Source organism: Neophocaena asiaeorientalis, unplaced genomic scaffold (genome assembly GCF_003031525.2).
Source record: "Neophocaena asiaeorientalis asiaeorientalis breed wild unplaced genomic scaffold, Neophocaena_asiaeorientalis_V1.1 scaffold110, whole genome shotgun sequence".
NCBI lineage: Eukaryota > Metazoa > Chordata > Mammalia > Artiodactyla > Phocoenidae > Neophocaena > Neophocaena asiaeorientalis.
In genome coordinates, this window is record NW_020175053.1 from 2484929 (window position 1) to 2502095 (window position 17167).

Below are 17167 nucleotides of genomic sequence, written 5' to 3' on the forward strand. Positions count from 1 at the left end.
TAGAGCTACGGACTTCAAAGAAATTTGAAGCCAGTGGTGGGCCACTCAGGATAAAGTCCAGATTCAAGCTTCTGCCTGTCTTCTCCCGCCTGCCTTACAGGGACAAACGATGGGAAAGTGCTAAGAGTCGCAGCTACCCTTGATCAGCTCAGAGGGAACAGTGAAAGCCCTCCAGTTTAGACTCCGGATCATCTTCAAAGCCACACTCCCTAGGGCCATTTTCAAACATGTCAGACAGGAATCTGGGCGTGGATTTAACAGGGCAGTTCTCAGGGAACCTCTGGGTCCCAGCGTACAATTCAGAAAGTATTTGCTTTAGATAAAAGGTAGTGAGCTTAGGTCCAGACTTCTTGGGCAAATCTCTTAAACTCCAGAACTCAGCTTCCATATCTGTAAAACGTGAGAATCTATTTCTTAACTTCACAGGGGGAGGTAGGAGAATTAATACAGTAACACGTGTAAAGGACTCTCACGAAGCTGGCTGCCGTCAAGGCAGAGGAGTTGGCAGTTGCTGGTAACTTCTTTTGTGGCTTTGTTGCTTGTTGTTGTCCTGATAGAGGATTGTTTATGGCTGTTAGGGCTTTCAAGCAAACAACGTAATCAATGCAGGCCACCGCCCCTCCCAAGCTTGAATGTTGACCCCGCCCTTCCTAGAGGTTCAAACATGAACTTCCCAGAAAATGAATGGATTTCTTGGTGCTAGGTAGGGTGTTATCTACACGAACAGCACGTGGCTGCTGGGGTCTCCAGGAGCACTGGAGCGTGAGAGCAATGTGATTGTTTTATTATATGTCAGGACCTGTGATGAATCTCCCACAGATGATCTTTCCCACTTACCTGCCTTTGGGATATAAACAGCATCAGCAGGACCCAGCCTGTTCTCTTGCCACTGGCAACAATGGTGATGCTGCTACTGATGGAAAAAAAAAAAAAAAATCACTGCATTTTCAAAGATAGCTGCTTTATTTGAAGCAGTAATAACCCAAAGCAGTGCCTAACCTAGTGTGCACTTCCCTGTAGCCCAGCGCATGGAATAAAACGCCAGGCTTTCTTTTGTGGTCCTGGCCATTTGGGGGTTCGTTCATTCCTTCCTCACTGTCGTTGGTTTAGATGTGGACACCTCTCTTTGTGTTTGTCCCTCAATTACACCGGTTCTCAAGGTAGCACGAGACGATGTGCTTTAATAGAACTCTGTTGAGAGGGATGATAGATTATCTCATTGAGGACCTTTTTCAGACACTGGATATGAAGTTGGAAAAATATAGTGGTTTGTAAGGGAAGGAGAAGCAACGTAAGTTTTCTTCAACATGTTGTTTTCATTCAGAAGAGTGAATAACTATCTCTGAGAAACAGTCTTTGAAAATCAGCCTGGCACCTGCCCGGGAATTAATAAATGGCATGTGTTCGGCACATCTATGAGAATCTCTGATGAGTTTTCCCATCTCCTCCAGTAAATATCCAAGCAATACATCACTCTAGCCATGTAATTGATGTTCAGTTTAATCTGTATAATGTACTTATTGGTATTGCTAATGATGCAGTTATTAATTATGGTTTATTATTAATTACAACAGTTTACTCAAGTTAGAGTTCTTGGTCAAAACACATTATCAGCATACCAGTTTTCTTCTGGGATTTTTGCCTAGGTGCTGTCCTTGCAGTCGTTTAATTTTGTTCTTTTTTACTCAAGATTATATCTAACTTCACAGTAAACGTGACAAAAAAAAAAACATCGTGGGGTATTACCAATTTGGTGGGTACTTCGTGTATGTCTTGGAATAATCTCTTTAGACATTGGCATATATTTATATATAAATACGCGTGTACACACACACCCCCCACACCAGAGTGATTTACATGTGTCTTTTAGCCAGTTTAAAGGCTTAATAAAGGGAATTTTCAGATTTCTACCTTATTTCTTCTCTGAGTAACAAGGAAGTTAGAAAATGCTTCTAAAGTAAGGTCATAGGAATGATACAACCATTTTATTAAATAAAATTACTCATAATAATTGTAATCATATTAGCATTATCTTACAAGTTTCTCCATTTTTTTTTTTTTTTGCTTTCTAAAAAGTCCCAGACCATTGTAATTATTCTCCAGCAGAAATTTTGACTCGTTTAAAGACTTCTAAAACAAATTCGACATATGATCATGAAGAATGGTCTACAGCTACCTAATCATTACAAGTATTGAGTTCATAACACTTTATTCTTGACAGATACTCATTTCCTGTCTCTCTGATATGTACCCAGTTAACTTTCTCATCATTGATGGATATATATCTCACTGTTTTGGTGCTGGAAATATCATATTTTGCCACTAGTATTTATTTCCATGCTCTTTCTTCCTAGTAATCCCATTTTATCATTGATGAAAGTTTGGTCAGTAAATTTACTGGCAAAGACTTTTGTCTGTCATCAGCATACTGAGGAAAGCCTTCTGTGCCCTGGCTAATCTCCGGCATGGTCCCTGGAGCCAAGGCTCAGATGGTCCTTCTTCCTCAGCATGTTGTTCTTGATGGCCATGGAAGGTCATCAGAAGGCAGCCGCAGACCCCACTCGTCTTAGTAACCCCCCGCTAAATGCCAGGGATCGGTGGAGGAAAGACCACAAAATCGGACTTGTCTTTACACTTCTACTTTTTCCTCTTTTTTCTTTCCTTTTATACCCATCACCCTATGTCTGAGAACTTTAACGCAAATGGAAAAAGAATAGGTCGGCTGTGAAGAGAGTACAGATGAGAAAGACAGAAAAATTAAAGTGAGACTTATTGGGAGAGAGCTTTGATTCAGCGTGAACTGCGGGCACATAATAAGATGCTGGGCCGGGTCACGTGAGGGCCGAAAAGTAAAACCAGCTTTGTCCCAAGGAACGCATATTAGCATGTAATATAAAGGACTTACCAAAATAACTGAACTCAAGGTTGAAAATAGTCAAGAGGGGTAAAAAGAAGGTGCTATAGCAGTTCAGTAGGAGAGAGAATACTTCCTTCAAAGGCATAGGAACAGTGCTGGGCTAGGTGGCCTTTGAAGGACGGGTAGGATTGAACCTATGAAATGTGAGTAGGGATGGGTCCATGGAGAAGGAGTGGCAGGACCAAAGGGGAGATGTTGCATGTGGGGGGCTGGGAGAGACTGAGCATCTCCGTTTGGTTGGAACCCAGGTAGATGCAGGAAGGTAGAGAGAGAAGAGGCATGAAGTTAAGAAAGGGGCTGGGAGCTGGTTCATAGGAGGCCTGGCTGCCTTTTGTAATAAGCATTAGGAGGCTTTTGGGTTTTTTGTTTTGCTTTTTAAATGAAAGAATGGCATGATTAGGGCTCTTCTTTAGGAAGATCAGTATGGCTGGAGTGTCTAAACGGCTGGCTGGGATGTCTCCTTAGGAGTCAAGAGCAAAATCCAGAAGAGAAATGAACCAGGTCCATGGCAGTGGGAAAGGAGATGAAGAAAGTATAGCGTTTTTTGAATTTTTAGACTGGGTAGGGAGGTAAACTGACCTAATGTCAGGTGACTGTTCTTCAACCTGAAGGTAGAGTAAATAAATCTCCTTTGTAATATATTTCTTTTTTATGTGCTGAGGGTCAAAATTTCCTTTCTGGACAACAAAATTCATTTCCTTGCTCGGAATTTTATTAAGTACATGCTACATTCTAGGCACCCCAAGGATACAGAGAGGAAAAAGGGGCAGCTTTTCTCTGCAGGAACATGGACTCCTGCCTTTGTTTAAGCCTATACATTCAAAAACATTCTACTCACGTACACAGATGGCACATGGTCAACGTTCTCTTTTAAAACTCCCCCTCTGGGGCTTCCCTGGTGGCGCAGTGGTTAAAAGTCCACCTGCCAATGCAGGGGACACGGATTCAAGCCCTGGTCCGGGAGGATCCCACATGCCGCGGAGCAGCTAAGCCCCTGCGTGTACCACAACTACTGAGCCCGCGAGCCACAACTACTGAAGCCCACGTGCCTAGAGCCCGTGCTCTGCAACAAGAGAAGCACTGCAATGAGAAGCCGTGCACCGCAACAAAGAGTAGCCCCCGCTCGATGCAATCAGAGAAAAACCCACGCGCAGCAACGAAGGCCCAATGCAGCCAAAAATAAAAATAAATAAATTTACTTAAAAAAAGAAAAAAAAAACTTCTGTGTTTTAAGACTTTCATTCAGGAAAGACTTATCAGGTGACCAGTAGGTTACAGACATCAGGTTAACGCTTACGAGTCACAAGTGGGTGAGAAATAGTACTTCCTCTTGGGAAGCTCCAGACCAGCCGTGGCACCTGCTGGTCCATCCTTGGTTAGATAAGTGCCCTTTGCCTTTTATCACAGTCCTTCTTTTCTACCCTGCCGATCATGTGTGTTTCTTTTCTTTGATTCCCTTTCAGCCTTGACCAGCACACTGTATGCTGGAAGGGTCGCAGGCATGTTACTCCTCTGGTCGGGTTCAGAACCACAGTGATCCGGCCTCTCTTGTCTGGACTTAGGCCTGGGGCGTCCTTACCCCTCATCTATTTGTCTTATTTTCCTTGCAGGATTTTAACTTCCTTATGGCTTTGTTCTGCACTTTGATTTATCTCCACCTTTTGTTAGGCTCTCCTCTTTACAACTAGTCATGATGTTTTAAACTGGAGTCTTGTCCTCCAGAATGTCAGCCGTAACCACCCGAGTGATTACTGTGTTCCTGGGGGAAGTGGAGATGCAGTGAATCCCGTGGGCTTCAGGGTCACACCGGGATCCCGAGTGTAGCGCCCACCCCCCCATCCCCACTCTCATGTCCCTTCTCACTGGCTTGAGACAAGCCCCTCTTCCTGACTGCTTCTGCTGCCTCGGTTTCCCCATTTGTAAAAAGGCATTAATTATACCTCATGGTGTGATGTTAAATAAAGGTTACGGAAGATACCTGGCACACAAAGTAGGTCTTCACGAAGATCAGCCTTCTTCCTTTCCATCTAATTTAGTAGCACCTGGGCAGTTGATCAGCGTACTTTAAATTCCTTTACAATTAAGAACACTTTCCAATCCCTACTAACTCTGGGTATTCATATAACCAGGGTTTGATTCCACCAGGTTTGCCTTTTCATTGTGTCAAAGGATCTTTTAAAATAGTGCAATGAAGGACGTTGGCTAAATGATAAAGTAAGATATTAATATATTAGGAGGTATTTTATAAACAACCACCCAATTAAGTATTTTTCCCATTTTGCCATAGTCTGTGAAAAGCTTCCTCAAAGATATTTAGGACCAATGGTTCTCTGGTTGGATTTTTCCTCATGTCGTGTAGAGCATTACCTAGGGCGGAACATACAGATTCCTGGGTCCAACCTCAGACCTTCCATCCGGAGTCCCTGGGGAACCCAGCCATCTGCATATTCAAAAGCTCTTGGAATGATTCTTGAAGTCTCTGTAATGAGAGAACTTCTGTTCTAAAATATATTGAACAGAATGATACAACTAATGTAAGCCTTATTTCTCTTTTTTGCGGTACACAGGCCTCTCACTATTGTGGCCTCTCCCATTGCGGAGCACAGGCTCCGGACGCACAGGCTCAGCAGCCATGGCTCACGGGCCCAGCCGCTCCGCGGCATGTGGGATCTTCCCGGACCGGGGCACGAACCCGCGTCCCCTGCGTCGGCAGGCGGACTCTCAACCACTGCACCACCAGGGAAGCCCAAGCCTTCTTTCTTAAATAACTACATTGTTTGAGGAAAATTATATGCTTAGTAAATGAGAGTCAGGGGATGATGTGACCCCACTTTCTGCTGAGACCCCAGGAATCCTCAGTACGTCTCTAAGGGTCCCTTTTTGTGTGTGTGGCTCATTGGCCTGTAAAAAGACATGTCACACCTCTGCAGGCAGTTTGCTATACCCTGTACACTTTTTGAACCTCAGAAATACGGATTTTTCTAGCAAGCACATAGAATTTATTAGGTACACTTACTTTTTGATAAGAGAGTGAATGACCAATTTCAAGCAGCAGAAAAAGCTGCAAGGGTCTTTTGCAAACAGTTACTGCTTTGTGCAGGATGCTGTGTGATCCTTTCTCCCACATAAATGATTTTTGAGAGCTAAACATAAGCATGACCCAAGACACAAAGTATGGAAAAAATGTCAGGGACAGTTGGTTTTTATTTTAACGCCTTCAAAGTTTAGTTTTAAACAAACTGTTGGAAATGTCCACTCTTAACTGATAACATCCTCAAAATCACCCACTCACACTTCCTTTATTGATTATTCAGTTCATATGAAAGGTGAACACAGTTGATGCCTTCTTATTGACAAGCTGTTCACTCATTTTATTACTTGACAGTGATTTGAGAAATGCAGATGGAAAAAATAAAGCCATTTCATCAGACCAGTAACGGCACTAATAATTCTCTGGAAACTTCCAGAAAGTAAGTTATAAGGGTTTGATCATCTTACCCACAGGCTGTAGGCCCCATCAATAAATGAGAGCAGTAACTGTCATGAAATTAGAATAAAAGTTAAAAAGTAGATTAATTTTTTAGAGATGGTATATATCAAACAATCTAGCATCTCAGTTTTATATGAAAAATTATGTTTCTGATTATTAGTTGTACGTCATACATGCCCTGCATGCCCTACGGTGGAAATGAGGTACAAAGGAAGAATGGTAAATTCAAAAGCATAATCAGGTTACCAATAATACATAAAGTGTGAACGGAGATTATTCCAGGGGTACTGACTGACTGTGCATTCCCAGAAGGAGAAACGATGATGTACAATTTAAATGAAAAATCTTGGAGATGTTTCGTGATTGTATGTAATGTTAAGGTACAGCTGGAAAAAGCAGACATAGATAGCGAGGAATTCTAATTTTTCTGAGCAGCAAGACATGAAAGAACTGACAATAATCTTTAAAACCAGGGTGTTGCTGTTTTTAAGAAAAAGAAAAGACCTCTGCAAAAGGTGAAAAATAACTATGAAAATTATTTGAAATAGATTTTCTATTCCATAAAGTCATAAAAATGCTAGTCCAGAGTGGCTGAGGCTTCCCCGATGGATACTTTAGAATATCTCTGGGGACCAGTGCTCTTTGAAACACACTCGGAGAAACAGTATTCTTACATGTTTCCACAGCTTCCATTTTGTTTTTTCTCATAAGGTTTCTCAACCTCCTGTTTCTCCTTTCAGCAGCTTCCCATGGTTGCTGTCCCCCGACTCTTTTCTCTCTTTCCCCTCTCAAATACCAGAAGTGGAATTTTGGTATTTGATTTTGCATGTTGTGAGAATGAAGTATTTTGTTGTCTGAATTCAGTGCAAGCGTTGAACCCAAACACCAGATCCGCCATCAGGAAGCGGGCCAGGTATTTCCATGAGTGCCACCGACATCCGCCCAGTGCCTGGCGCTCTTAGACCGGAGGGCACCATGTGCGGCCAGTGGGGTGCCCTCCGTGAGCTCCTGCATCCTTGCAGTTCCCATCACCCACTTGGACCAGACATTGGAGGCCCCTGGCCTGGGTGAGGCAGTAGCCTTCATTGCTCTCCAAAGGGAACGTCCTTCTTTCCTCCAGTTGGGTTTTGAAGCTCACCCGTGGCACCTCTCGTGGCCTCTTGCAGCGGGCACGGAAGGCTGAGGTGTCACTCGTCTTGCTCATCTCGAGTCCCGTGCAGAGCCTCTTTACAGGACCTGGAGCATAAAAGGAGCTGTTTATTTGAAAACTGTGAAAACCAATATCGGCCGCATCACAGGGATGGGCATAGGATGGCTCAGGCAAGGGGTCCATCCTGTGTCCATCCCAGGGATGTCACTATCGGTGTCCATCCCATCTGCTCACTGGGATGGAACTCGGAGAAGAGCCCCTCTCTGCCTTTTCTCCTCCTTCCCCCCTTCCTCATCTAGTTGTGAGCAGGGAGGAGGGGCCCCAGCTCTGTGTTCCTGGATAAACCTGCAACCCCACCGAACCCGCACATGTCCGTCACCATCTGCCTTGAGATCATCCGGATTCATCTCATGAGGCCCTTTTTCTCAAGGAGCCTGGGTGTCCACCTCCCCCTTCTTCCCCTAGACCTTCGCCCCCTTATCTCTCTGTACGACTCTCTCCAGGTCCATCCCTTCCGGCCCCTTCAAGGTCACTGCTCCAGCAGCCATCTCCTTTCCCTCCTGCGTCATCAACTTTTCCCTCTCTCGGGGACCATGCGCATCACCATTCAGAATGCCCTAATTTCTCGCGTCTTAAGGAAGAGAGCTTCCCTGGATCCCACACTCCTCCCTGGCTCCGTGGCGATGCTCCCTCTCTGCCTGTATCACACTGACTTCCTCCCTCTCCTCACCGATTTCCCTCCTCCCCGCTCCCTCAATCTGCCATTCCTTTTCGTCTCCATTACTGGTCCCTCCTCGTGACGCACCCTCTCTCTTCACCTCCCAGGTGCCCTCCTGAGTCTCATGGCTTTAAAGACCATCGTTTTGCTGGCAGCGCCCCAAATGTTCACCCCAAGTCTAGACCTCTCCCCTTTATGCCCCACAGCCTACTTGCGATCCCTTTGGGTGTCTAGTATCTCAAAACTAACTTGTCCAAAACCAAATTCCTGATTTCCCCACCTACCCTTCCACACCTGCCCCTCCAAGTCCTCTGCATCCCAGGACATGGTAACCCCATCTTTCCAGTCACTCCTCCCAGAAACCTGGATGTTGTATCAACACACCCTCCATCCAGTTCATGGACAAATACTGATGGCTGGACCGTCAAAATAGATCTCAAGTATGACCGTGTCTCACAACCTCCACTGCCATCTTATTCCAGACCATCCTAATCTCTTGTGTGGATTATCGCAATAGCCTCGTAACTGACATACCCGTTTTCACTGTTGACCCCCGACGGTCTGTTCTAAACACTGCCACCAGTGACCCTGGTGATCCTACGTGGTCCTGTTGAAAGCTAAGCCAGATCACATCCCTCCTCCACTCCGAATACCCCCGTGGCTCCCATCTCGTGCAGAGGAAAAGCAAAGTCCTTCCAGGATCTCTTGAGGTGCCCCCACGTCTGTCTTTGTGCCCCCCACTTTCCCCGGCATATCCAGTCCAGTCACACCTCAGTGTTTCACAGTCTCGTCTTGTAGCTTTAAACTTTTTCTTTCCACTGTCCTCCCTGGGTGTCAGCATACCTCACACCCCTTCCTCTTTCTGGTCTCTGCTCCCATGTTATTTCTCAGTAATTCTTCTCTGATAGCCCATCTTGGAGCTCAGCGGCAACCGCCCTGCCCTGCCATCCCCACCCAACACGGGTTTCTCTGTAGCACGAGCACCGATGGACAACCTGCACAGTATCGTTTACCTCTGGGTCTGCGTCCCACAGGAATCTAATTTCCACAAGGAGAGAGGCTTTTGTTTTACCCACGTGCTCACTGCTGTGTTTCTAGAACAGCACACGGCACATCGTTGGATGTGCAATAAGCTCTTGATGTATAAATGGAGAATATTACTGATTTCCCCCACAGTCAAGGGCAGCCAGCCCTAGTCACCATCGTGCAGAGGTTCTGGGTAGCCACGCCCCCCTCCTTTCCGTCTGGAAAGGCTTTCCCTTTGCTCAGGAGAGGAAGACCTTGCCCTGGGGGCTCAGCCACTCCAGGCAGCAGGGATGCCTCCGTGTCCTTCTGGGTTGGTGTCCGTGGGTCTTCGGGAGAAATTTATGCAGCCCGTTCAGTGGTCAGAACTGGGCCCAGACCCTCGAGCCAGTGGCTGAGTACATCCAGTTCTCAGCCTGAGAGCTGCTGTTACTGAACTTAACGTCCAACACTGGACCAAGACGGACAGTTTCCTGCCAAGTTGAAAACCAGCCAAACACTGCATTGGCTAATCGCTCCCTTTCTTTTGAGAGTTTTCACGTTAGACATTATATCTGAAACCTTAAATAATGCAGGCTCACTGGAATACCATCCTTTTTTTCAAAAAACTTTTTTTGGTCATCGAAACAAAACAACACACCCGGAGCTGTCACTGGGAGTCAGCAGGCGTGGGCATCTGCGGAGATGATGTTCATTCTCCTTCCCCCGAACGTTTAGCTTATTTATCATCTTAGTGAATACGTCCAAGCCTAGATAATGCCCACTGTGAAATGCATACATTTGAATTTATTCTCTTTAAAAGGAGCTACACGTGCAGTAAGCTCTAAGCAGGATGCACAGTAGAAGAGAATAAAAACACCTTTCCATGAAGAATTAGAATTTATACCAAGAAAAAAAGAATAAAAGTTTATACCGTGAGATACCCGGCAAGAAAATAAAACGGAAGGGGAAATATTATAACAACTGTCTTGCCAAGCAGTTTGTAAGTGACACTCTTACGGGCGTAGATTTGGGTAAAGGGGGAAAACAAGCTATCATTGCAATCCCAAATTATCCTCTGTCTGAGGCTGACTGACAGCTCACAAGCACATGTTTCCAAAGCAAGAAACGGGGAGAGAAGAGCATCCTGTGGGGGAAGGACGGAAGGATGTCCATCTCAGGCCGGGATGGAGGGCAGAGCTCACGGAGAAGGCAGGGATGGTGTGTCCCTGAGGGAACCTGCAGTGAATGACACACCTTAGCGAGATTTTCCCGGGGTCGTGACTCATGTCAGCCCAACTTGTGTTTCCCCAGAGTAGTCCTAAACCCAGACACCTGAACGAGCCCCTTCACCCAGGCCCCACCACGGTGAGCTGGTGGCCGTACCTTTCAGGCAAAGGGAGGGTCGCGCACAGACCTGCAGGGCAGCCCTCCTCACGTTTTATCAGTCGCTCCCCCATTTTGCATGATTGCTGCCATGGTTACCTTGCACCTGTGTCCCACAGAGATTGAACATTTCATTTTCTTGACCTGCAACGTGAAATGAGTTAAAAGCAGGTGCTAAAGAATGATGATCCTGACCTTCGCTGGCTGCATGGCGATGTGCTTCCTGCAGGGAATGAGGGGCCGCAGGGCTGATCTCTTTCCCTGACCCAAGGATGGGTAGGGTCACTCCTCACTTCTCACAGAGCTTAGGAAAAAGGCTAAAGCACAACGTAGCTAGTCGTATAGGTAACAGAAGCAAACATGTGACCATTAACAGGACGCTCTTCTCTTATGGAGTGTTTACAATGTATGAGTTGAATCCTTGTAATTTTTTAAATTAAAATTTTTAAACCGAATCCAGTTTTTCTAAATCATTTCTTCCCTGAGTGTTGTATTTACTGGAATAACTTAGTTACACAAAACTTAGAGAATCATTTATTTAGAAAACGTATCTGGAGAACTTGCATTCTGTCCCTAGTGAGGTAAATGGAATGGTCCCCAATGTGCCAGCATTTGGAAGAATAAAACCAATTAGATTTTTTTTTTTTAAGTTAAGTTTTCAAACTGGATAAAAAAAAAATCAGAATTGAAAACCATTGGACTTTTTGTCAGTTTTGTGAATTTGAAATATGTTATTTTTACATGAATGGCTTTTTTCACCTTTTATTCATCTTTTAAAACATACACAATGAATCTTTAGATTTTTCTTAGCAGTTTATTCAAAGTAACAGTATCCTCCAAATCTACCACTTGGCTGTATGTTCCAGTGGCCTGTTGTAGTGGTATACTTCAGATGTTATTATAATAAAAAACAGTAAATATTTTCAGGGTTCATTTGGACAACTGTTTGAGGGATATTCTTTCAAACAAAATAACAGAACATCCTCCTGAAGTGGTCAGAAATGAAAATGGCCCGTAAAGAGTCATTATATCCGGCAGGGTTTGTATTTAATAAGGTGTGATTTTTCACATCACCACTGCTCTCCTTGCAACCGTTGCTTTGATTGGAAAGTACACGTGGGGTGGAAACTCGGGTGATCGTGGCCCTCCGTCTCCTGCCTTGTGTTTCTCCCCGATCTTGACCAGCTCCGTCTGTCTGATGGCCACGGCCATGTTCAGGGTGCAGAGTCTCATATAAAATCTTAATATGAATAACTTTTGAAAGAAACATTTATATGTTCCAGTGGAAACAGATGGAAAGTTACAGCTTGACACCCTGCTTCTCTGCGATGACTCATCTTAGACTAAGCCCGGCCTGGAGTGCACAGGAGACAGTGATGGTTAAGTTTTTCAAGAATCAGATGAAGCATGAATGCAAAACCCAGTGGAAGAGTAGAAAGGGCTGGTACCGTAATCAGTGTTGATTTCATTTTTACCAACAAAAGCAAGAAAAAAATTCTAACATGAGAAATTTGGGCATAAAATTCCTGCTTTCCCAATGACCTGTCTCCCTAGGGAGGGGACGTGATGGCTCAGATGCCAAGGACTGTCGTGCTCTGATTAAAAAGGGAGAAGCCCTTCAAAAGTGGATTCCGTTTAGTGAATTGAACATTTCACTCCTAATATTTTTCATCCTGAACTTATTTAGCAGAGGAAATGGATATTTCATCAGACACAGACTTGACATTCCATCACATTATACTGTAAACAGGACAGATAGTGTTTTGAAACTGGGAAAGCAGGAGAGCTAAGACAGCGGCCACTGGAAGGCCCTGGTTATCTCATTTAAACAGATACGAAATGTGGGTGCCAGTAGTGTGATCATCGTCCGCTTCCCACTTTGTGAATAAATTGCTTAGAAGGAGTCTTTTGCCTACCAGATGTGACCTAGATTTAGATTTTCAAAGGCAAGGGGGAGAAAAATCTCTATTGTGTTAAAAAAACAATTGCTGGTAAAATGCACAGTAAGTGAGCTTATCTATCTTCTCCAGGTGTTTGGGCTAATATTGTTATGGAATTACTGCTTCATTTATGAAAAATAATTGGGGAAAATGTTCCAGCAAATCAACTTTGGATAAAGGCTGAGGATGTCTATTGTGTTGGTAGCAAGTTTCTAAAAGGCAGAAAGATCAGGGAGCCCAGAGAGATAATAAAAATATTTTAAAAACTGTGTTTGAGAAGAGTCTCTTATAAAAGGGTCAGGCGTGGGTGTGCTTTCCAACTTGTGTTGGGGTTTAGTGAAATAGGGAAGAACAATGCAAACAATTACATTCCTTTCAGTGCCTGTGAAAGCCGTTGAAAAAAAATCAAGGCTCGTCTGCCTGCTAACTCTGATAAGTCTTATGACTCTGTTAAATGCAGCAAAGTTTTAAAAAGCTAACATTTTTATTCTCCCTTACCCACCGTGTCTTCTTTCTCGTTTCCTCTCCCCTTCAGGAGCTGCCACTCCGAAACCAGTCCCAGAACCCGAGAAACAAACAGACCACACAGTCAAGATCGCAGGAGTCATCGCTGGCATCTTGCTGTTCGTGATTATATTTCTTGGAGTCGTGTTGGTCATGAAGAAAAGGTGAGCTCCCGGCCGTTGCCACCCATATGCTTCTTGGCCCGCTGTTTGCCAAGAGGCTTCTTGTGTGTGAAAATACTCAGTGACTCATTTGGCTTTGATGACCGAGATACATCTGTGGCTCTGGTTGTTCCTATTTTGCATCATAAAGCATTCAAGGTTATGGGACAAAATTTAGGGTACATGGCTAAGATTTTGGGTAAATTTGCAGTTTCTCATGCCGGGTCAACATAAGGATCATGTGTCTTCCCACAAGTTGGTACATAAAACTTGGCAGAAGGAGTAAAATCATTTATTCACCAGCAAATATTTAGTATTTACTAGCAACAGACTAGGTCTTGAGGATATGAGAAAAAAGACTTTTCCTTCTCATTATATTGAAGATTATGGCGATGACAGAATTTACTGGGCCCATGTTATGTGCGGGCACCATGTTAATATCCCATGAGAAAGGGACTCTCAGAAAGCAGCTGGACAGCAACGCAGGGCATGGACACATAAGAACAAGAATGGTAGCATGTTGGTTGTTATAAGGATGTTATAAGGTTGCCAACAGATATGGCTATAATAAGCAATCTTCACCTCTAATACGTGAAAAATAGGCAGTGTCTTTTGTCTTGTGGAAATGAGTGAAAACTTGCTTAAGAATACAATGTTCAGTTTATATAGAAATGATCAACATAAAATATAGACAGCAAGAAGTGAAAAGACAGATTGTCCCTTTTTTATGTAGTTTAAAAACAATTATAAACAACAGGGTCCTATGTGTAGCACAGGGAACTATATTCAATATCCTGTGATAAGCCATAATGGAAACGAACATGAGAAAGAATATGTGTATACATGTATAATCGAATCACTGTGCTGTACACCTGAAACTAGCACAGCATTGTACATCAACTAGACTTCCAGTTAAAGAAAAGATTTTTAAAAATGATGGGGTGTGAGTAAGGTTACGACAGAGGCGTCGGCAAAACCAGGTCTTGGAGGTCTTGTCTGGTCATCTAAGGAGCTGGACCTGGTCGTAAAAACCACTGGTGGCATTTAAGCAGGTAGTAATGTGACGTGCTTTTGCTCTCAGAAAGATCACTCTGATGTTAGGGTTGAGGCCAGCAAGGAGAGAAGAAGGCTGGAGTTAGGAAGACCAGCAACTTCAGAAGCATAAGGAGCTACGTTGTAGTAGCCGTTTGCAGGCCGATCTGAGGGAGATGGCGCAAAATAGAAAGAACCTCCTTGCTGCCGTGGCAGTTGGTGGGGGTATCGCCACTCCCCAGATGTGGAATGTGTAGGAGGTGGGACACGTGGGGCGTGAAGACGGGGAACTCAGCGCTGCACTTTTTAAGTTCACTCTTCCTGTAACGTGGAGTAGACATGACCACTGAGCAGTCAGATATGCTGGTGTGGGCCAGGAAGAGTACTTTCCACAGTCAGAGTCATCCATCCACATATGTCCGGCTGAAGCTGGGGCTGGGACAAGGGCACTTAGAGCTACTGTCGAGTCAGAAGGAGGTCAGGGATGAAGGTAAACCCTTGGGTCACAGCAATATTTAAGGGGGGAGTTAATATCCAAATGTGTATACATACATATACATCTTTCCTGGCTTCTTCCTTTGTTTTCTGGTAACTGGTCTAGTTAGGCCTTAGGACAAACAGCTGCTCTGTCCCAGCTCATATGTGACTAATTGGTCCCCATCATTTCAGCTACTCCTTCCCACTTGTCATCCATCCTCTCTTCCTTTCTCTTTGCTCACACATCATTTAATTTCTCTCCATTTTTTAAATCTTTTTTCTTGTGTTGAGAACTTTCACGATCTCCTCTCTTAGCAACGTTCAAATATACAGCGCTATAGTGTGGTGTATATATAGTGTTACTAGTATAGTGATATTAACTGTAGTCCCTGAGCTGCACATCCCATCCCCAGGACTTGTTTATCTTATAGCTGGGAGCTTCCTCCTCCTTTTTCATTTCTCATCTCTCTAGCTCTCTTTTCTTTACCCTTCTCTGCTTCTCTAGCTGTCAGTCCCTTTATTTCTTTCTCCCTTCACATCTCTGTCTCTTTTCTTCCTTCTTCTTCTCCGTCATCTCTCATACACTTTTTCCTGGATGTGCTTTTTCTCTCCCCACCTTGGTGTTTATGTAGAAAGCTTAGCTGTAGTACCAGTGGTTGGTACTTTTTTTTTTTTTTTAATATGATCCGGTATAAATTCTAAGCAGCACTAGGCCCTTGTACGCCTGGATATTCAAGCTAAACATTTTGGAGAGTTGATTTTTAGCTGTGGGAATGTGTTGGATTTTTGTGTCATCTGGCAAGTTCTCTGTGAGGAATAGCCTGAAACTACAAATCCAGTTGCCCTCGTGACCTTAGCTAAATGTTAATTCACCCTCCAAGGCTCTGTTTCTGCAGGATTAATTCATTATTCCACCTTGGACTCTCAGGCAGTCATGGAGGTTGTGTTATAAATTATGCATTTGAAGAAACTGCCCATGGTAACATATGGCCTTGATACAACTTTAGACTAAATTCCAAAAACTCATATCAAATTTACATGATTATTTACTAGATAATAACCTTAAAAGGGTTATTTTCACAGCATGTGCCACTTGTGTATTTGCTTTTCCTGAAATATAGAATATGCTCCCTTGTAAGGCAAATTTGCCAATATACTATGCCTCTAAGTACAAAACTTGTAAGATTTTGACCTGAACAGTCACGTGGTCCAAACTGTCCTATTTAATAGAAATTCCAAAACCTTCTAATTGTTCAGGGTTTTCTCCCAAAATTTGAGTCTAAATTTTAAAAGTTGTATTTTTAAACAGAACCGTTAAAATATGATAGTAATCATGAATAAGTAGCTTGATACATAACAAGCTACACTGTTTGGTTAGCAACAGGGAGTTTAGATTTGGAATTCCTAGACCTGTGTTTTAACTAATTTTGTGATTCTGACTTCCTCTGGGCCTTAGTTCCTTCATCTTTAAGTTGAGCAAATTGCACTCCCCGATCTCTGAAGTCCCCCCCAAACTCTCCGGTTTTCTGTTACGCGGCAGCCAATGGTGACACGACTATGCAGTTGCTGTCCTGCAAGTGCGGTGGGGGCTCCTTACTCTATCTCACGCTGTAAACATACACAGTTGCTTCTCCAAAGCTTGCTTTGTGCAGCAGATTCAGGTCTCCGTGTGTTGGCCAGTGAGGGGTTCATCTTTTAGCCACGCGTTTCCCATTGTCACACAGGAGGCACTCAGTTAAAAGGCGAGTAGTGGGGAGATGCAATGAGAGAAGGAGGGTGGGCAGGAAAGAACTGGCTTTCAGTGTAGTGCTAGTCGTGTTTGCTTGTTCGAGCCTGTGCTAATCAAACTTGCAGGCCCACTCCTACCCAGGCCAGACTCTGGGTCGCCAATGCGAGCACATGCCATGGGTCATAAGGACATCCTGGGCCCAAGAGAAAGTGTGGGTGAAGCAAATGCATCAGTACTTCTGGAAATACAATTGGAAGTCTGTCTTGCTGGGGAAAAGTCAGTAGTGACCGTCTGGGTGGGTCAGCATGCCAGGCCACGTGGGCCTGAGCTCTTTGGAGGAGGGACAGCAAATTTCACTGGGGGACATTGCCAGTTATTAGCTTAACTAAGATCATGTGGGCGTCTGAAGGCTCAGCCTTCTCTAAAAATTAGTTGCTGGAATAGAACCTGTAAAATCTGTTCAACTCATACTAACTCATGGAATCCTTTCACACCTAGGCCATAATGACTGAAAACTGAGATGACCTTCAGTCTTATTTGGCTATAATGTTTTACAAACCTATCACAAATTAAACTAGTTGTTACCTGTTTGTGAATATTAATACATTCAAGCCTTGCCTAGACTAATACAATACAAGACCTGCTTTTCCTTAAAACCTTT

The 17167-nt window shown here is 44.0% G+C and overlaps 1 protein-coding gene across 3 annotated transcripts in view; it reads left to right on the forward strand.

Annotated features, from left to right (window-relative positions):
- PTPRM (protein tyrosine phosphatase receptor type M) overlaps nucleotides 1-17167 on the forward strand; it is a 743754-nt gene that overhangs the window by 499393 nt on the left and 227194 nt on the right. For all 3 annotated transcript variants that reach the window (XM_024763901.1, XM_024763902.1, XM_024763903.1), the window contains one exon: nucleotides 13139-13271. In XM_024763901.1, coding sequence (XP_024619669.1) covers nucleotides 13139-13271 — 133 coding nt within the window. The remainder of the gene's footprint in view (nucleotides 1-13138; nucleotides 13272-17167) is intronic.